This window comes from Gymnoscopelus braueri (assembly GCF_963280865.1).
Source record: "Gymnoscopelus braueri genome assembly, chromosome: 17".
Lineage (NCBI taxonomy): Eukaryota > Metazoa > Chordata > Actinopteri > Myctophiformes > Myctophidae > Gymnoscopelus > Gymnoscopelus braueri.
The window spans coordinates 24,677,012-24,698,470 of NC_137617.1; the positions used below are offsets into that span (position 1 = coordinate 24,677,012).

Genomic DNA, 21,459 nt, shown 5'->3' on the forward strand with positions numbered 1-21,459 from the left:
CACTGTAGGAAGAGAAATACATATTTTAAACCTGAGTCATGGCTAAGAAAAGATAAGAGACATAGGTGCAACCTAAACCTACAGAGTCCAATTAATAGAGAGCTAAAAGTACATGCAAGGTACAGTATGATGGATGACAATATTATTAGTTGCTACCATGCAGTATAAGCCACTTTTGGTCGGTCTGTCTGTCAAAAAGTTTGCAGCAACTGAGAGCTTGTCTCAGCTTATCTTGAATTACGTGCTTGTTTTATGTCAACTATGGTACGTTTTAGAATAGAATGCACACATTTACCCTGAGATACTGGGTCTTTTCCCATTCTCTAGATCAGTGGTTCTCAACCTTTTTGGGCACAGAGCACCCCCTATGCAGATTTTTTTTTATCCACGGCAAACCTAAATTACATTGTTACTTTTCACTCTAGCACCTTATATTCATGGCATATGAATATAATTTAAAGGGATAGTTCACCCCTTTTTTTCTATCCATTAGTCACCTCATGGAGACTTGAATTCATGGATATTTTTTTTTTTCGTCGCATTCCTAAGCCAATAATTTGATGACGGATTTGATGATGGAAATAAACTCAAGCTTTTTTGTCTCCCCTGAATTAATAATTCTACTTGCTTCATTATCTCTCTAAATTGACTCACATGTCCATTAGCTGTAGGACTTGTCTGTGTGCTGCTTGATACTGGGCTAGTGAGGGGGCTCGGTAGCTCTGTGGCCAGGAGATGAGCCATGTAGCTGGGGTAGTCCAGAAGAGAAAGGCCCCTGGAGCTGCTGATGGAGGTCCGGTTAGAGGGGGATGTGGGGGTCAAGGGGGTCTCGTCATCTGTGCTGGCCACTCTGCTGGAGCTGCGGCTGCCCTGGGGGGCGAGGCTTGAGGGACTCCCACTCTGTATAACTGATGCGTCACCTGGGAAAAAAAGTTAGTTAACCCTGGCGCCTTATTTTGTGTATGTCATTATGAGATAGAACTTTCTGAATAATAAATAATAAATAATAAATAATAAATAATAAATAATAAATAATAAATAATAAATAATAAATAATAAATAATAAATAATAAATAATAAATAATAAATAATAAATAATAAATAGTTTACATCGGCTATTTTTGCTATTTGTCTACAATGAGGGTTTACAGTGAGTGGTTAAAGGATCTACACCATGAATTAATTATTTTTTTTTGATATTTAATATCATATGGTGTATGTCCCTCAAACCTTTTTCAAAAGGTTTGAGCCTAAATCATCACTCAGATATACTCATCCCAAGTCAATTGTCTCTGGCTTATACAGCACTTTCAGCTGCAATACCAAAACGTCCTCTTGGGCAGGGGGGGGCTACTGAGCAATTCTGTCTGGCCAGCATCAATGCAATGGCAATGCAAGTGATGTCACTTGCATTGCCATTCTGAAATGGCCTGTTCAGACACGCCCATTCTGAAAATCTCTGAAATGAGAATGAATGACTGAATGTTAAAAGAGACACTGGGGAGCCCAAAAAATACTAAAAACCAAAAAAAAAATGAAATTCATGGTGTAGACCCTTTAACATAGGATTCTCCATGTCCTCCATATAGTCCATTCAAGCTAAACTAAAGCAACCTGGCTGTGGAAACAGAAGTGTCAGTTAGATCTTTGTCGACAAGGTAAAAGCATGTATATAAATAAATACTTTCAGTGCAATTGTATATTGGCATATGTCCTGAAAATACTGTAGGCTTTAAACCCCACTAAAGGCTAAAGCCTGGTGCACCCTTGAAAGTATACAGCTAAACTGTTTACATGTATGTCTTTGTCAAAGCACTGTCTAAGAAGACAATCTGTTAACCACTTAAAAGCCCTATATACTGTACTTAGTTGTACGATAGTGAATTAAGCCTATTTTCACCATTTTAGAATGTCTCTATTTATTTGTGTGTGCCTATGACAAAATAGGCACATTAGGGTGAGACAGAGAACCTATTTCACCCACGCAATAACCTGGCTAATGCTGGGTACCAAAATACAGTAAGGAAAGTGGTCACAAGACATCTGTGAGAACTGAATCCTCTACAATCATCTCACTGCTTCTCCCCCCATCATAGATACCTAGAAAGGAATTGACTCTGGAATGCAAAGAATTGGAGCATATAATCCATAATCCACACATAACAGAGCATGTGTTCAGACATGCCTTATCTTTCCTCTTCTCTATAATCACTAATGCATTAACCTCCTACCCGATCTGGACCGACTTCTACCGCACAGCTCTTTTCCCCTCTCCTTCTCCATCTCCACACCCATTGAGGCAAACTGGAAGCAATGGAACCACTCTTCCTTCTCTCTTCCGGTGCGACCAAAGAGGTAGAGAGTGGTGGGGAGGTCAGTGGCCGGTTTGGTTGTTGGCTCTCTTTGGGTCGCTAGTTCATCACTCAGTTCTTCTCCATCTCTCCTCTCGTCTGTCCCTCTCTCCTTCTCTTCTTCCAGCGGTTTCTCTCCCTTTGCCAGCTGGATGCAGATCGGGTACTTTGGGTTCCACAGCCTCTTGCGAGCTAGCACAGACGGCAACAGATACACCTAACAGAATAGAAATAACATTTGTTTTTTTATGGATGCAAAATTTATCATTTATATGCTATATAAGTGTACTGTATAATGTAGGTATATCAGCAATATTGGAATATTGAATTCCTTTGTGTCATTCCAATGTCAAATATTGTGAACATACAATACAGCTCCCAGCTCCCTAACACATCAAGACTACAAATCATGATTACTAATCACAATCTATATATTTTATCAAAATAATCGGGATTATCATTTTGCCCGGAGTCAAAACAAAAAGAACGCAAATGGACAAGGAAATCTCTTTGGTCTTGATCACTCTGTGCATCCCAACAACAGCAGCAATAAAATAGAAATAAAAGCAGGGATTACTGATGGGGGATGGCAAGAGCCAAATTTAAATCTACAATGTGAGAGCTGGGTCTCTGGCTAAAATAATGAGCATGCTACCATGCTAATCAGTTGAGCCATTAGAACGCCTCTACCCTGGGGGTGCTGCTTGGTGGCACAGCCAGTTAGTGCATAGACGAAATGCTCCATTCAGTTGCGAAGTCCTGAGTTTGAAACTGACCCCTCCTTATCTCTGACCTCAGTTTCCTGTCTCTCTACACTCTAATAAACAAAAAAAAATCTTTAAAAAAATAACTCTACCCTGTTAATATCTTGATTATTATAGCGACAGAGGTGTTCATACCTTACTGTGCGCCAGCTGGAAGGAGCGGGACCTCACGAACGTGATCTCGGGTAACTTCTCGTCGTATGTGGCCCTGCGACTGATGTTAGAGCGTGGAGAGTCCAGGCGAAGACGGGAGCCTTCCAGGGTGGCAAACACTGACTGAGTCAGAGATGGGTGGTAGGATTCTGCGTCATATTCACATATCTCATTCATCCAGCCCTGAAACAGAAGCAGTGACAAACACAGTACATTAGGTTACATACAATACATGAAGTACAATACATGCCTTTAGAGAATTGTCTCACACAATGGCTTCTTCTCACAATTTAGCCCATTCAAGAATACTAATGCCTGATTTATACTTGATGCACCAGGTCACTCACCGAAAATAGAAGCTCTATAAGCTCACAATGTGTCATGCTGCATGCTTGTGAGCTTGTAGATCTGCTATTTTCCGTGCCCACAACGTGCCCGAACAAGTATAATTCAGGCTTAACAGAAATCCAGACTTAATCTCATTCCTACGATTCCGAAATAGCAATTACAGCAATATAGGTTAACATAAGGACTAGATGTAGGTAGGATACTGGGGTCATAGTAATATGACAGCATTGTCAATGAACAATTAAGGTCAGGGCTGTATGCTGGGTGGGAGGTGGGGGTGGGTTTTTTGATGGAACAAGCAGTGCCTGAAGCCACTTGACCTTTTCCCTCATTATTTTCCCTCTGTTTTGTCAGTAGCAGAAAGAGACTAGAAATAGGAGCCAATAACACTGAATCCTGCTGCCAAAGACTGAGAAATGTTGTGCTGTACTGAAAACAAACAAAAAAAGATCAAAGTAATGGTCATATTCTGTATTCTCCGTCATTATATTTAAAAAAAAAAGCGGAAAACTCCCCACATACAGCCTGACATTGCAACCTTCACATTAAAGGCAAATGGCTAATTGCCACAACACAGTTTGGTAGACACAGCTTGATGACACAGTCTGCTCTACCACCTTCCATACTGTTACATCCTCCTTTGGGGTCTGACTCAGTTACAGTAATTACCTCTGGAACTGACATTGGCTTGACAGGGGGAAGCTGTCCTCTCGTCTGTACCCTGCGGTAAAGCTCAGCTATGTGTGGATAATTGCTACCCAGACTGCAGAGATTTTTTAATTATTATCTAGAAGACAGTAATTGCGTGTCGGGGCACCTCGTGTGGTCACATGCCAACATTAGGATATCTTTGGGGTGTGAAAAATCATCCGCAGGAAAAACACTGTCTGTTGTTCTAATTGTTGGCACGTCTCTGGTAGAACACATCAAATATTGGACAGGTCATATTGTATAATTTATGTGTTATATTAAAACACATAACATTTTGAGTTGTAAAACAATATCCTTATTGCTTGGCGTGTAAAGTCCCTACCTTCTGAGTCTGTTTCTGAAAGTGCTGGAAAATATTTTGCAAATCACAGTCTTAACAAATATTACCTACGTTTTTTTATTATAGCAAACATAGAGGGAGACGAACTATGGGAGTTGTAATGTGAGCAATAAGGAAATGAGATGTAAAGGATTGCTCCTGACAGTCGAGGCTGTTCACTAAATTGTACATTGAAGACAAATGTACCCATCTTTGTTTTAATCTTTTTCCAAAGCATCATGTACAGTATGTGAGTTGTTTGTTTGGTGAGAATGGGTATGTGATGAGCTTTAGGGGAGTAGGATATTTTCCACCTAGCTGAGTCAGCTGTCATACCTTCAGGACTTCAGGCTGTGTGCTTGTGGGACTGCCAGCCGCCATACCCAGGGCCTTTGCTGGTCTGCGTGCTCTGGTGTCGGACCTTGACGAGCCCAGCCGAATAAGTAAAAGTCCCAGCATGAAACCCATTGCCAACCCCACAGCGAGGCCAGAAAGGTAGGGACTGAGAGGCAGGGTGAAGTAGCCATAAGACAAGGCCGCCACAAAAAAAAGGCTCATCCGTGGTAGAGGAGGAGGAGGGTGATGAAGAGAGTTCCTCCTGACCACAGGTTCTGAAGGTAGCAAAGTACAAGGAACAGGCAATCTCTGCCGCTGCCTACACGTCTCAATGGCTACCACTTGCATCACGTCGTCATCCGTGCATATTTCCAGCTCCTCTCCCCTGCTGGTTATTAGCCCGCTGCAGTGCACAGGGCAGGGTCGGTGGTTGCTTTTCCTTGGATGTCTGATATATGGCCAGTCAAACGCTGGCGGAGAATCAGCATCAGTCCCCTTCACGCTCCCCACAGGAGACTCTGAAAGCCCTGCATCCAGGCTAGTGAGGCTGCCCTCCCGTCCTAGATCTCTGGCCTGGTTTGTACGGCACTGGTGCTTGGGACTGCCCATGCTCTCCTCTCTCATGATCTTGTTGAACATACTGCTCAGAGGCTCCTGCACAGCGGAGAACTTCCTCTTAGTGTCCTCCAGCTCCATTTTGAAGAACCCCCCCTTATTGGGGCTCTCTCCACTGGGGGAGAGCGAGCTGGGAGAGGGAGGCGCAGTGCGGGAGTCCCCATTGCCACGGGCTTGTCTGGGCTGGGTCAGCTGCTTCCACAGGTGGAGGTTGAGGCGGGTGTCGGACTTGGACTGGGACACCTCGGGTTCCGAGCGCGAAAGCTCGGTGGAGATCGACTTCACGAGGCTGAGCAGCGGCCTGGGTCGGAGGGTAGAACTCTCTTTGAATTCCAGCTCTGTGGACAAAGACTTGACTAGACTGGCCAGGGGCCTCTGGGGAGGAGAGGATGGGCCCGGGGAGAGGAAACTGGAGCCCGTCATAGTGGCGGTGGTGCCAGTGAAATTCCCCAGTGAGTCAGGGGAGGGAGGCGAGAGGGGTACGTGGCACACCGGGGAGTGCAGCTCTCCGTCATCCTCCCCTGAGGTATGTCTCTCCTTGGAGAGAGAGATAGAGGGGCAGTTCTTGTCACGTTCCAGGGAGAAGAGGAGTTCATAATCATCCGGGCTGCCCCACTGTCCTTCCGTGCCTGTTAGCTGGATCACAATGTCCCGAGCGAGATGCCCCGTGGTCCCGTGGGCAGTGGCACCACCAGCCGGAGCGTCAGGAGGAGAAGAGCGCAGGGATCTTCCTCGATCATCTCTTCGTCGATAATCTCTTCCTCGATCATCTCTTCCTCCTCTTCCTTCATCTTTTCCGCTCTCTGCCATTGGTTATCTTGACATTGCAGTCCCCAGGCACCTAAGAGTCGATGAAAGAGAAAAAAGGGGACACTGTCAGCTGCATTATTAAGCCTGGGAGGAGGATAAAATAAAAGCATTCAGAACTGGGAGAGAAAGAGAGAGAGAGTGGAAGAGGGATAAAGAGAAAAAATTGATTGAAAGGAGAATCTTTTCCTAAGTTTATGCTTCATTTCCCGTAGCAATTTATTGTCAGTATAGGAGACAGGAAAACTGCTTGCTGGTGCCATCCATGAATTTAAGAGTCAATGTAATGTGGTTTCACTGTAGAAAGATTGGTTATGGATTAATCTATGCTTTCATTAGAGACATAGTGGGGGCCTCGATCACAGCCCAGAAAGCATGCATCTCTCCCTCAGCTGTCGCTCCACATATTGAATGAGTTTTGGAGGTGTACAAAAATAGATTTTTCTCCCCAACTTGTGGAAACTAGGACAGATGCAGTGATGGATCTCATGATACATTGGGAATGGGTGAAAAACAGACATGCGTGAGAGCTAAGTTTCTGCACTCATGGTGTGCACACAATCATGAAAAGGTAATTAACATATACAGCCAAATAATGCATTTCTTCCCGGTCTTCGTCAGTACATGACACCCATGACTGATGCATAATGATTGCCTCTTAAACACCCACAAGCTTGTTTAATGCATTTGTACTTTGCTCTGTATATCACTGTGTTCATATGTTCAGCTATTGTAGTTTCAACAATTCAACATTCTGTTTCTGATTAAATGCTCTGATTTGAAAACCATGCATTGGCCTTCCTCGCTCTGTGACATAATGCTCAGTATGTCACCACGTCCCTCGAGGAAACAACTGCCTCCGAAATGTAGCCGCCAAGAGGCAGCCTTGTAACAGCAGCCATCATATTCTTCCAACATGATCCAATGCATTCTTGAGCCTCTTAAAGAGCGCTTATATAACACCTAAGATGAATGGTGACTATAGTTCAAAGATGCTTTCAGTCATTTCTTCCATTCCTCCCCATGTGGGCCTTTGTGTGTCAGCAGCAGCACTGGTGCTCTGCTGTGATAGACAGGATTGTCAAAGCAAAACCTGGGGGCTTTAGCGCTGATGGATTCCAGAAGTCTCACAACTCAAGATCTAGTAATTAATTGCCAGATCAGCCGGGGTCACTGTGAGACTTTAAAAGAGACTCAGGTCTCAAAGTTTTTACTGGTTATATAAGTTTGTATATACAATATGTACTGTATATATATACGGCAAAAAGTGTAAAGTGCCCTGAGACTTTTAGGATAGGAATCTGATTTGCCTGATTAACTAATGTGAATGAAAAAGCAGGTCTGGATTTCCGGGCAGAAAAGCCAGACACGTAGGCCTTAATAAAGGCGGTCACACCGAACTTTAATTCTGCCTATGCAGCGGATTCTGCCAATGCTTTTTAATGGGCATGGAGCGGTTTGTTGCCATTCACGGATTTCTGCAAAAAGAATGCTCCGTTCCCATTGAAAGGCATTGGCAGAATCGGCCGCATAGGCAGAATTAAAGTTTGGTGTGACTGCACCCTAATGAGACTCTTTCATTCGCTGTCTTATTAAAACCACTTAAACCCTCTAGGCTGGACCTGAGTTGCTTTGATTTCTCCGTCTAGAGCTACGCCAAATCTCTTCGACAAAAAAAGCAGATCTACAAGTGATCTGCTATTTTCGGCTAATGTTCCCACCCAGAATGTGGATGTTGGAGTTCAAGTGTTGAACGCAACCTTTCACTAGTTAGACTTAAGCATAAGTGTATTACAGGACTGTGTGACACAATTTCAACCAACTCTGCAGCAGCTGGTGGATTCTAAACTAATCCGCTCTCACCCAAAATGGACTGTAAGGGTTTATGAGGCTCACAGTGCACACGGGTAGCCAGAAGGCACAGTGAGGTGCCAGGAGGATGCACACTTTCTGACACACGCACGCACGCACGCACGCACGCACGCACGCACGCACGCACGCACGCACGCACGCACGCACGCACGCACGCACGCACGCACGCACGCACGCACGCACGCACGCACGCACGCACGCACGCACGCACGCACGCACGCACACACACACACACACACACACACACACACACACACACACACACACACACACACACACACACAATCCATCCAGCCATCTCTTAGACAGCAAAATTACAAGAACGGCTTAAAATGTTAATTAGAAAGTAATTAGCGGTAAATTGTATGTCTGATGTAGAGGTAATTGTAACAATGTCCGAACGACAATAAAGATGGCTAGTGTCCAACATTATGCGTGTGTGTGCGTGTGCGTGTGCGTGTGTGTGCGTGCGCGTGCGTGTGCGTGTGCGTGTGCGTGTGCGTGTGCGTGTGCGTGTGCGTGTGCGTGTGCGTGTGCGTGTGAGTTCTCTCTCCTGACTGGATAAAATTGGTATGCATCTTCTGTCTTCTGTTTACCAAAGAGCTGGAGATACAGGGAGACCCGGACCCTATACTGAACAAACACTATAGCAATGATTACTATCACAATATGCTTTTTAACACTTCATTAAACAAATAAATAGTGTGTGTCCGTGCGTGTGCTTGCATGCATCTGTGCGTGTTTATGAGGCTGCATTTGTTTGTGTGTCATTATGTCCTCTGATTAGACATGGGCAGTGGTCGTCTCAGATTAACATTAATGCAGGCTTTCACTGTGAAATCTGACAAATCACACAAGGCGGATTATGGGCTAAACCAACATTAGGTGGAGTCTGGTCTCAATCTGAGTTTGATGACATACTGTTGATCCAAACAACTAACTCTGCGGCTACAAGTAGACTACTGTGCTTTGTTTACAGTAGTTATTTTGTTCCATAAGACCCTGCATGGTGTGTAGAGACGCGCACGTCGCAGACGACCTGAGTCGTTCGGATAGGCCAGATAGTCCGGAACTGCCAATGCGACCGATATGCCCATATGGCATAGGGCCTATGCCATAGGCCATATTATGGAGATCCAGTTGTCCAGAACCGGCGACCGCCGATGGTCGATGGAGTATGCTGATGTCATCAATATGACGTCATAGATATCCATATATGGGCATAAAAGGGACACAGACAGAGAGACAGGTACAACAGGTACACTGACAATGGGTACACCGGTCCCTACCCTGTGGGGCCCATGCACCCCTGCGTTTCCAAACTGCATCGTTCTTGACTTGCATTGCTCCCAATGGGGACCAGTCTATTAACCATATCTAGGACGGCGCCGGCCTATAGCTCGTCACAGACGTCTCACGAATTGCACAAACATTATGCGAAGCCCCCAGAATAAGCCACGCTGAGGGTCTGTTTGGCCTATCAGGAAGCCTCGCCGATAAGCCGAGGTCAGTTAGGCCTTCAGGAATCTCTGTCTCCGCCTCAGACCCGAGTTCAGGCGACTCAGCATACATGCTTTGCAGTTCTCGGAGACCGTGGGGTCTTATGAGACACACCGCCCGAATTTTAGACCGCTTGGTCTATCGCCCTCCGAGTTATGCCCTGGACAGATGATTTATACAGTAAATACAAAGTGCGTGGCTTAAGAGCAAAATGGCCACTGAGTGACTTATGGTCAATACCACATGGGCTACTGTCATGTGGGTGGATGGCTTTATTCAAGTCATATTACATAACCGGCATGAGTGGAGCGCAAAAAAAGAAAATGAATATTTAAAATAATAATAATAATAATATAATAATTAATCATGAAATAGATTAGACCTCAGCTAGAATGTAGAATGTATACTACCCTGACAATAGGCCACACAATAGTACCCGTTTGATTGATATGACTAAAACAGCACTAAAATCTGGCTATAGAGTATAGACTATTATAGACTATACATAGGTCTTCTCTCAGATCTACTCCACTCTCAGTATAGGCCTACACTAAATTGGACATAGCAGGATTAAGCTGTAAAAGGGCAGAATTCAACACGTTTGACATTAGGATGCAATATGGCTCAAGTGCCCATGTTTTTTTAATTAACCACTTAAGCCCTATTTCATACTTAATTGCAAAAGTAGCAAAAATAGCCAAACTACAAGCTCATCACACATACATTATTATGAGCTTGTAGATCTATTATTTTCCCACAAATTGTGTGAAAATGTTTGACATTTCTGAAATATATATTTATTTATTTTAGTTTTTTTCCCCTTCTTTATCATTATTATTTACATTCGCCTACAACATGCCCAAAATAAGGACATGCCCAAAACTGTTTACTCATAAACAATATTCTCACATAGGCCGCCTATATGCACATATTCATAAAGACATGCTTTTGCTTTGGCAATGATATGAAGAAGAAGACACTCGTAAAAGTAAGGAATAACGAATCAAAATAGGAGCAGATGAGTGTGCTTACCGGGGGAAAACAATTTCTCAAAGGAAGCTTCGGGTTAAAACTCCACAACTGCGTTGTTAGTCATTCAGAGAATGTTGTCCTCTCTCTCTCAGCAGAGACAACATCACGTTGGCAGCGAAGCGCTCCTCGCGCCACCGCTTCAGCGACTGGCTGCATCCATCCAGATGTGCGACGCGCTGCCGAGGATCATGGCAGCAGCATCCTTCCTAATCCAGATTACTCTGTACAGCACGCACACTCGCGCACTCGCACGCACGCACGATAGGCTAGACAGAGAGAGGAGAGAGGGGGAGGGAGAGAGAGAGAGAGAGAGAGAGAGAGAGAGAGAGAGAGAGAGAGAGCGAGAGAGAGTGTGTGTGTGTGTGTGTGTGTGTGTGTGTGTGTGTGTGTGTGTGTGTGTGTGTGTGTGTGTGTGTGTGTGTGTGTGTGTGTGTGAGACGTGAGAGAGAGAGAGAGAGAGAGAGAGAGAGAGAGAGAGAGTATAGCTTAAATACTTTCTAATTGATATTCAAATATCGACTCGATTTCAGATGACACTTCCGCAAACTCACAATATTTGTTAAATATTTGTGACGATGTGACTTATTAGGACTAATCAGTGTTGTGATTTGATCTGTGATTTGTGAATCTGACCTCAATTCCTGCTTCCTAAAAGTGGACATTTTCATCAACTCAACAGTCATTCTGATTACTCATCTCTGTAGCAAGCAAGAGCTCAGAGAACAAGATGACACCAACTCAAGGAGTGTCAGGACTGTTCTAAAATGTAGTGACCGGTCCGGACTCCGGAGGTTATGTGAACTGATACAGAAGTATTATTGAGAAAAATGATGTTGTAGCCTACAGTGACATCCTGTATACTTGGGCATGCAGTAGCCTATCTGAAGGAGATGGTGGACATGGTGTCATACAGTTAGGCCTTTATGCTTACACAGCTTAAGCGTGATTAAAGTATAGTTGCAAGATTATGTACAGATACTGGGATGTGGGTCAAGCCTATAGTGCATATAACATTCCTTGGTGTCTCCATGAAAATGACTGTATCCTCAACATCAACAACACCTCTCCTCCTCTCCCTTTCTCTGTTGGCCTAAATACACACACACACACACACTGTTAGGCCTAGAAATGACAACATGAAGAATGGGTGTTGTTATGTGCAGGCTGGAGCTAGTTAGCAACTGTATGAGAGTCCCCATCTTTCACCTCAGGGATCTGGTGTCTGTTCCTGAATGGGCTGCCTGCCTGTCTGACTACTTGAGTGACTGGCTTGCTGGCTTACTGGTCAGTTGACTGGCTTGCAGCTTCGACAGTACAGTATGACAATGGCCTGCATCATGGGGAACACCATACTTGGTTCTGTGAGTTTTATTTACGGTAAGTAATGGTCCTTGGCTTGGACCAAGGCCAGGACCCTTCAATATAATATAATATAATATGATATAATATAATATAATATAATATAATATAATATAATATAATATAATATAATATAATATAATATAATATAATATAATATAATATAATATAATATAATATAATATAATATGTGCGTGTGCGTGTGCGTGTGCGTGTGCGTGTGCGCGTGCGCGTGCGTGTGTGTGTGTGTCAGGGCAGTTATCCAAATGAGGGCCGGTGAGTCAGCTGTAGAGGTACTGATGCAGCTGGGCCTGACGTTGGATAGCGTGTAGAACTTCTGGGAACTCGATGATTAGATAGCGGGCAATGACGAATGCAGGGCATTCATTTGTTTTTCACATAGCCTACCCATAGCCTTATTTACTTAGCCTGGTAAACCATCTCGGTCGCTTGAATACAGAAACCAAAAAGTGGAAGAGCCAATCAGTGTCCACGCTCAGGGCCCTGTGAGTGATTGACAGAAGCTGATTGGCTCTTCCACTTCTTGGTTTCTAGACTGCAGAACGCCCACCCAGCGCTTAGTGCCAGACCGGTCTGCAGAAGACACAGGATAATGTTAATTCACACGACCAGTATGATTGACCAGGCTATTAGCACTTGAACAAATAGCACTTAATTAACATTCAGGATCAGAATCAGAATCAGAATCACTTTATTTGTCACTTGCTCCATGTAGGCTACTTACATACATACAGAAAATGAAATATCGTTCCCCCTGAGTCACTAGCAGTGTAACATAAAACATCAAGCCTATCTAAAAAACATAAAAGACCCAGACTAAAAACAGCATAAACAAACATAAAAACAGCATAAACAAACATAAAAAAAAAACAATATGTATGACGTGCAAATTCATCTAAAAAAAAGCTACCAACTCAGCACATATAGGTAAAGTGCCATGGTGCAATCCTTTAAAAAGAGTTACCAGCACAGTCTTGGTAAAGTGCTGTTGTGCATTTCAAAAGTGCATTTACATCATGTCCAGTCCACAGTCGAATCACATGAACATTTCTGTCAACGTGGAACAACGGCGGCAAACAAAATAGGTTTGAATATTGAATATTTTATTAGGCAAAAAATGTAAAACAGCACAGTTACATTTAAAATACTTTGTCTAACAGGTCCGTTCATAAAAGTCCTTGCGGACTTGTTTCCAATGAGGGCCTTGGTATTTAATTCATAGGCATATATAGTGGCACCACAGTTCAAATATCATTACAAAATAAACAGCCAAAAACAATATATAACACTATGTACAACAAAAAAAAATAAAAAAGAGGGGAAAAAAATATGTACAAGAAGGTCCAGCTGGGATTTTCCAACAGTGTGGTGGGGAGGGAGTTTGTAGAGAATACGGCAGGTGCTGCTGGTCCTCGCCCTTGTTGGTACGCAGCCACTCTGTAAACTGTTGAAGGTCACTTTTCCCGATGGGTTTTGGTTGCATTGTGCCCGGATGAAGTCCAGTGTCTCCTTGCCTTGAATTCTACTTCACCAGGCGCAGTTTGGCAGACAATTTGATTAGATAGTCGTATCAGCTCTGCGGCTTATAACAGTTATCAGCCCTTGGGCTGCTATCAGCCCTCTCTCTCTGTCTTTTTATCAATCTCTTCACCAGGTCAAATAAAGGCTAGATGTATGGTAAATATAGATTATCAAGCTTAGCCCAGAGGGCAGACATAACAAGCATCAACCTTAAGCCTGCCTGAGGTTGGATAATGCAAGTAGGCCTACAACAACGAATGCCTTATTTATTCTCAAACACACCTTAAGGCTTAAGTTAATACATTTACATAGCCTACTGTCAACAAGAAACTGGCCGGTGAATAAAATGGTATTTCCTGACATTGAGTAGGCTACAGAGAGTTGGCACAGAACTCAGAGGATGCTGCTGGCATGAGAGCATTAACCAAAAACCGGGGAGGTCGAAAGTCACATTTTTATTTTATTCAAATTGAATTATTTTAATGTTTATTTTTGCTCTGTGTGTGCGTGTGCACAGAATGCAAACAGTAGGATTGGTTATTGTCAAGGACAGGAGTGATTATTTCCTTTTCCAACTTCCAACTTTTCCATTCATCATTCATTGTTTCCAATGTAACCAGGCATCGGCAGTTCTCAGCCATTAATTAACGCTTTTTTTCAGCTGTGCCTCTGCCTCTGATGTGCCGAGGTCAGCTGCGTCATCCTGCGTGCGCTCTGTCCCAGCAGACAGGCTGAACTGCACTGTCAGAACAGTCAGAACAAACTTTATCTTGTTGGATATGCATCATGATCCAACATTATGTAAGCCTATCTTTATCCAATTTAGCTGGTTGCCATGGAATCTACTATATTAACTTAAAAACAAAAGCCATAGGCTACATCAAGGGACAAAGGATCACTTTAGGCTATCGAGGAGTCTTTTTACTTTTACATTTTCCACATCCTGAGAAGAGATCTCAAAACAATTAATATGATAATGTTAATTGATTTCTTAAATTGGTTTCATAATTAACAACTCTCATGCATGAGATAAAATCCAATTTACATACAGTACGAATGTGAAAATAATCAGTGTACTTTTCCTCTTCAGATATCACAGACAATATCAGACCACCATAGTCTAATGAGTTATGACATTAATGTATTCATAATGATCCTGTGGAGACCTATCTATCGGTTTATATTGCTTTAATGGTTGATTTACATAAGAATCACATCTAGGAAGAATTTTCATGCAATGGCTATATTTAGATGATGACTTCTACAGTTGATGTAGAAGTCCTACTGTTTCACAGTTTTATCTGGCATATGGTATTATCATAATTAGCCACAATGAGATTGGGAAAATAAATGAGTACTTAGGCCACAGGGGCTTTTATGGTCACATTTGCACTCCCTCTCTCTCTCTCTCTCTCTCTCTCACACACACACACCCACACACACACACCCCCACACACACACACACACACACACACACACACACACACACACACACACACACACACACACACACACACACACACACACACACACACACACACACACACACACACACACACACACACACACACACACACACACACACACACCACACATCACCACTACCCCCACTACCCTAACATACCTTGCCATCTGTTGACAGTATGCAGCTGTTCAAAAATAGCCCTCTACCAGAAGCTTCCCTGAGTGGCTAACAGATAGGCAAAGCAGGGGCTTACAGTGTGTCTTTGTGGGTACATATGTGGACCATGTCACTGCTTTTTCCTACAGCAAAATCCACAAAACCATTTGTAAGGAGATACCAGACAGTTTACTTTGTACCGGTGGTCGTTTGACGCTTGTCCCACCAAGACAGCTGAGGCTAGCATAGCCCAACAGTGCTTTCGGTCGGCCTGATTGGCTTTAGAAACTAGCTACTCTCACCAGGCTCTTTTGGGATATGGAACCCCACTCTGAACAGTTCATGGAATTCCACTTCGTCCATGGAACCAACGTGAGGCTAGACCTCTCCGGAACCCAGGCCACCCGCGTGGAGAGCTTTGCCAACGGTGTGTGTTTCAGCAAAGATCCGCTGAAGCCTGGGGAGATCTTTCTGGTGGAGATTGAAGAGAAGGAGCTCGGTTGGTGTGGCCACCTACGTGTCGGCCTAACTGCCAGGGATCCCAGAACCCTAGAGGTAGTGCCGGAATATTCCTTACCTGACCTGACTGACATGGGCGACAGCTGGATCTTTGCCATCACCCGCAACCACAATAAGGTTATCGAGCAGCCGGACGGCGATGCAGGGGGAGAGAATGCTGGTGAAGAAGGAGGAGGACTGGCTGGGGGTCACAGGTTGGGACGAGGGAGGGAGGATGAGGATGGCGGAACTGGAGGAGACAGGGGAGAGGAGAGGAGGGATGACACTGACAACAAAACCAAGACCTTCTTCATGGACTCCCACCTGTACATTGATAATTTCCGGATCCCTAGAGACAAGCTTGTGGGTCGGAGCCGCCCCGGGCGCTTTAGCCATATCCTAGACGACCTGTACAAAACCAACGCCCTGCCCCCCACAGCCCGACGTAGCCGGATAGGCGTGCTGTACGTGCCCAAGGGTCAGGGCCTGGCTGACATGCACATTGTAATTAATGGGGAGGATATGGGAGCTTCTGCACGGGGGATCCCCGCCGTCCAGCCCCTGTATGCTGTGGTGGATGTGTTCGCTGCGACCAAGTGCGTCCAAATCGTTCAAGTGGAGTATGGATGTGAGTGTCAAAGGATGCACCAAGCGAGACACATAGATCGTAGATCCATGACCTGGAAAGTTTTATACTTTGTCCTCACCATCTTTCCTTCACCTACCTTACAATCTGTCTCTATAAATATTCCCATGCATCTCATCATCATTTCTCTCTCTACCCCGCTCTCTGATTCTGTCCATTCATCATTCATTCATTCTGTCTCTTTCTGTCCAACTGTCTTGTCTGTTTGTCTTTTCTCAGTCTGCTCCTTGCAGACGTTGTGCAGGAAGACCATCCAGAAACACATAGTTCACAGGATGGCCCTGGACTGGCTTGAGTTGCCTGAGATGCTCAAACACTACTGCAAGTATGAGTGAGTGACGGCTGGACCGGAGATGGACATATATGACGTAGATCTTCTGTCTCTTCTATGAGATCTCTCTTTCTCTCTCTCTCTCTCTCTCTCTCTCTCTCTCTCTCTCTCTCTCTCTCTCTCTCTCTCTCTCTTGTTACAATACAACAATTTCCAAATTTCATGTTATATGCACTTTGTTTTATACAGTATGTTCCATGAGTTGGCATATCAACAATGAAAGATTATCAGGGGTGACACCTGAAAACTGGTAAATAAATGAAGTCTTACTGTTTGTCTGTCTCTGCTCTCAGAGTTGCTTGTTTAAGTCATTTTCTTCAATTATGTAATGGTCATTTTCCCTGATCAGTTACACCATTCACTAGAAATAAATGTTAGATGCTACCACCAAATAATTTCAAAGGGACTTTTTATCCGTGAATATGATACGATAGGACAGGATAAGAGACAGTAAAAATATTAAACAATTTATCCCCATGCACTGGAAAAAAAATACATTATCTATGTCTATGAATTCACTAAACCTCTGTGTGTCTGTGTGACTGTCCCGAGCATAACTTGAATCAAGAACCGAAACACCACATATGTCTGTCTGTGGAGGATGCACCGATGATATAAGAGAAAGATCAAGGAAAACGTTATTAACCAGGGTAGGGAAATTCAGGTGTCATTAACCCAAGTCCTGAGGTTGATTCTACAAAAGCCTTCTAAATCGGTGGTTCTCAAACTTTTTCGTAACAAGAAGCCCCAAAATGGTATGTATTTGGCCGCGCAGACCCCCATCTGAAAATGTTTTGTGCCAGGGACCCCCCAGAAGAGAAGGTTTGTGCTGGGTGGTTAGTGAGCCCGCCTAGGGAGCCAGAGGCCCTGGTTGCCCCAGGTACGATTCCAGGCCAGATCAGCAAATGTGTCGATGAAATGAAATTTGTCCCTGAGCAAGACTCTTAACCCCTAATTGCTCACAGGCCCTCATTGGAAACAAGACCGCAAGGACTTTCATGAACGGACCTGTTAAAAGGAATTATCCTTAACACCAAATAATCCTAAATAGCAGATGTACAAGCTCACAGGGCGGCACAAAATGACGTGCTGTGAGCTTGTATATCTACTATTTTTGAGAACCACTGTTCTAAACCACTACTCTAAGTATAGGAGTTTTCTTTCAAAAGTATGTTGCTTATATAGGTCAAATCTAAAATGACAGATGCTTTCGCGGTATTAATGGATTAAGTACAGAAAACAATCATAAAATAGATATAAACACAAATATACACACAGAAGGTGCATAAAACAACCATAAAATACCAATACACACACATACCTATAGCCTACTACAGTTCCACTTACAGTACATAAACTCACACCTGTCACCCACATGAACCCACCAACACAGAGCGAGCGTTTCCAAGCACCCCGGCCTTACTCTAGCTCACACTCACTCACTCACTCACTCACTCACTCACTCACACACACACACACACACACACACACACACACACACACACACACACACACACACACACACACACACACACACACACACACACACACACACACACACACACACACACACACACACACAGACACGCACGCGCGCACACACACACACACACACACACACACACACACACACACACACACACACACACACACACACACACACACACACACACACACACACACACACACACGTATGGACAGACAGGGGAAAACATCATCTTGGCCACCCAGCTGTTATAGCCTGGCTGGCGCAGATAGACCCAGATGGATTATTTATGAGTTATTGATACATAACAGGTCTATCCCAGCAGGGGGAGCCATCATCACATAATATAGCTTTACTACAACATCAGAAGCCTACTGACAGTATTGTGTGTGTCTCACATAAATACATCTCCTCTCACACAGCATATAGCATAGCAATCTCACATAGCATTAAACTACATGTAAATAATAATAGTGACTTGAATTAACATAGCGCCTTTCAAAAACCCAAGGATGCTTAAATCAACAAAAATAAACAGTGTGTCTCACTTCAGTGCGGATTTGAAAGAGTCCAATGTTGGTGCCTGGGGAATCTTCATGGGGAGAGAGTTCCAGAGGGGTCGGGGCTGCCACCCTGAAAGCTCTATCGCCGAAGGTTGGTGTGAGGGATGGAGAGGAGCCCCAAGTCAGAAGACCTCAGGTTCCACACTGGGGTGTAATTATGGAGGTGGTCTGACAAGTACCATGGGGCCAGGGCATGGATAGCTTTATAGGTGAGGAGGACGGCTCCCCCATCCCTTGTAGAGCTTGTTTCCAATTACTCCTACCCATAGCCCTGAGGTCGGCCGACCAGCTGCTGCTGGAGGTGCCAAAGACCAGGCAAAAAAACAGGGGTGACCGAGCCTTCACGGCAGCCGCCCCTCTGGCTTTGGAACAACTTGCCCGTACACATCACAGAGCTGCCCAGTCCATTGTTATTTTTTAATCTTTATTAAAGATTCTCCCTGACCTTCAGTGACAGCTGAGCCTGGCACCCTATGTTTTTCCTTACTGGTGCTAATGTTTTGTGTGTTTATTTCATTGCATGTCTGTTTATATTGCATTGTTTTGATGGCGGTTGCCTGGCGGCCGGATTAGCAACGCACAAATGAACAGGTAACAACAGTATTTATACCAGATTCAGATCCTGCTCACAAGGGGAGGGGTCAGGTAGTTAAACCCACCCCTAATCTCTGTTCACCAATCATACACACACTGGAGTTTCGTGACCGAGCCCCCCACAAACATCCTGGCAAAACACATTAGCATGTATTCCCTATATGACATATATACAAGTTATCAATTATACTTAGACACAGTATTTCTAAATATAACCTGTTTGATAATTCTTGTTCAACATCTCTCAAGCTTTAGAATAAGTCCACACACATTATACATCCATGATTGCAAAGAAACAGCAGTTAAAATACAATGAGTTCAACAAAAACAGCAGTTACTTCAGGACTGAATATTTTCCCCAAATGACATTTCTCTTTGTTAACAACACAAGTCATAGTTATCAAGACTTTAATCATTTTAACTACACCCTGCAGACTTAAGACAGAAGAATAATCAAAGTGTATATATTTTAGCTGTTTACTCAGTCATCTTGACCTGGCTTCCATCACTACACATTTGCTGTCTGTGGCTGATGCCCAGGAAGGAACAATGATTATTCTGATTAGTTCAAATGAATACAAAAGACTTGCCCTGATGATCAAGACAAGACAGAGGGTGTCAATGCCTCTGAACCAAGGAACAAAAGGTTTGTCAAAACGACTGTTGTGCCTCTCACCTCTTACCTGGACTCTCTAGTGTAGTACAATGGCCAGGAACTCTGAACTGATTGCATTACAGCTGAGCCCACACAAACAATTGGGTGATGTCACTCCCTAGCTTACAGTACAAAACCATTTGTAAGGAGATACCAGGACAGTTTACTTTGTACCGGTGGTCGTTTGACGCTTGTCCCACCAAGACAGTTGAGGCTAGCATAGCCCAACAGTGCTTTCAGTCGGCCTGACATTTGAGTGGCTTAGAAACTAGCTACTCTCACCAGGCTCTTTTGGGAAATGGAACCCCACTCTGAACAGTTCATGGAATTCCACTTCGTCCATGGAACCAACGTGAGGCTAGACCTCTCCGGAACCCAGGCCACCCGCGTGGAGAGCTTTGCCAACGGTGTGTGTTTCAGCAAGATCCGCTGAAGCCTGGGGAGATCTTTCTGGTGGAGATTGAAGAGAAGGAGCTCGATTGGTGTGGCAACCTACGTGTAGGGCCTAACTGCCAGGGATCCCAAAACCCTAGAGGTAGTGCCGGAATATTCCTTACCTGACCTGACTGACATGGGCGACAGCTGGATCTTTGCCATCACCCGCAACCACAATAAGGTCGAGCAGCCGGACGGCGATGCAGGGGGAGAGGATGCTGGTGAAGAAGGAGGAGGAGGACTGGCTGGGGGTCACAGGTTGGGACGAGGGAGGGAGGATGAGGATGGCGGAACTGCAGGAGACAGGGGAGGGGAGAGGAGGGATGACACTGACAACAAAACCAAGACCTTCTTCATGGACTCCCACCTGTACATTGATAATTTCCGGATCCCTAGAGACAAGCTTGTGGGTCGGAGCCGCCCCGGGCGCTTTAGCCATATCCTAGACGACCAGTACAAAACCAACGCCCTGCCCCCCCACAGCCCGACGTAGCCGGATAGGCGTGCTGTACGTGCCCACGGGTCAGGGCCTGGCTGACATGCACATTGTAATTAATGGGGAGGATATGGGATTTTCTGCACGGGGGATCCCCGCCGTCCAGCCCCTGTATGCTGTGGTGGATGTGTTCGGTGCGACAAGTGCGTCCGAATCGTTCAAGTGGAGTATGGATGTGAGTATAAAAGGATGCACCAAGCGAGACACAATAGATCATAGATCCATGACCTGGAAAGTTTTATACTTTGTCCTCACCATCTTTCCTTCACCTACCTTACAATCTGTCTCTATAAATATTCCCATGCATCTCCTCATTATTTCTCTCTCTACCCCGCTCTCTGATTCTGTCCATTCATCATTCATTCATTCTGTCTCTTTATGTCCAACTGTCTGTTTGTCTTTTCTCAGTCTGCTCCTTGCAGATG

At 44.4% G+C, this 21,459-nt stretch overlaps 3 protein-coding genes and 1 pseudogene across 4 annotated transcripts in view; 3 read left to right on the forward strand and 1 right to left on the reverse strand.

Annotated features, from left to right (window-relative positions):
• tex2l (testis expressed 2, like) overlaps positions 1-6,407 on the reverse strand; it is a gene marked incomplete at both ends in the record, with an annotated part of 17,971 nt that extends 11,564 nt beyond the window's left edge. Inside the window, 5 exons of the mRNA XM_080455691.1 lie at positions 1-2; positions 655-920; positions 2,232-2,568; positions 3,251-3,451; positions 4,983-6,407. The exon at positions 1-2 is cut by the window's left edge and continues 148 nt beyond it. Of these exons, the coding sequence (XP_080311817.1) occupies positions 1-2; positions 655-920; positions 2,232-2,568; positions 3,251-3,451; positions 4,983-6,407 (2,231 nt within the window). The remainder of the gene's footprint in view (positions 3-654; positions 921-2,231; positions 2,569-3,250; positions 3,452-4,982) is intronic.
• Positions 6,408-15,405: 8,998 nt separating this feature from the next.
• On the forward strand, positions 15,406-17,079 carry neurl2 (neuralized E3 ubiquitin protein ligase 2). The gene is made up of 2 exons (XM_080456186.1): positions 15,406-16,456; positions 16,694-17,079. The coding sequence occupies exons 1-2, from the start codon at positions 15,649-15,651 to the stop codon at positions 16,807-16,809; spliced, it is 924 nt and encodes a 307-aa protein (XP_080312312.1). The 5' UTR covers positions 15,406-15,648; the 3' UTR covers positions 16,810-17,079.
• Positions 16,694-21,459, forward strand: part of msrb1b (methionine sulfoxide reductase B1b) — a gene marked incomplete at its 5' end in the record, with an annotated part of 10,433 nt that continues 5,667 nt past the window's right edge. Inside the window, one exon of the mRNA XM_080456191.1 lies at positions 16,694-16,805. Coding sequence (XP_080312317.1) covers positions 16,802-16,805 — 4 coding nt within the window. The remainder of the gene's footprint in view (positions 16,806-21,459) is intronic.
• Positions 20,267-21,253, forward strand: LOC308104349 (neuralized-like protein 2; annotated as a pseudogene). Its single transcript has one exon. The product of its transcript is annotated as a neuralized-like protein 2 (transcript).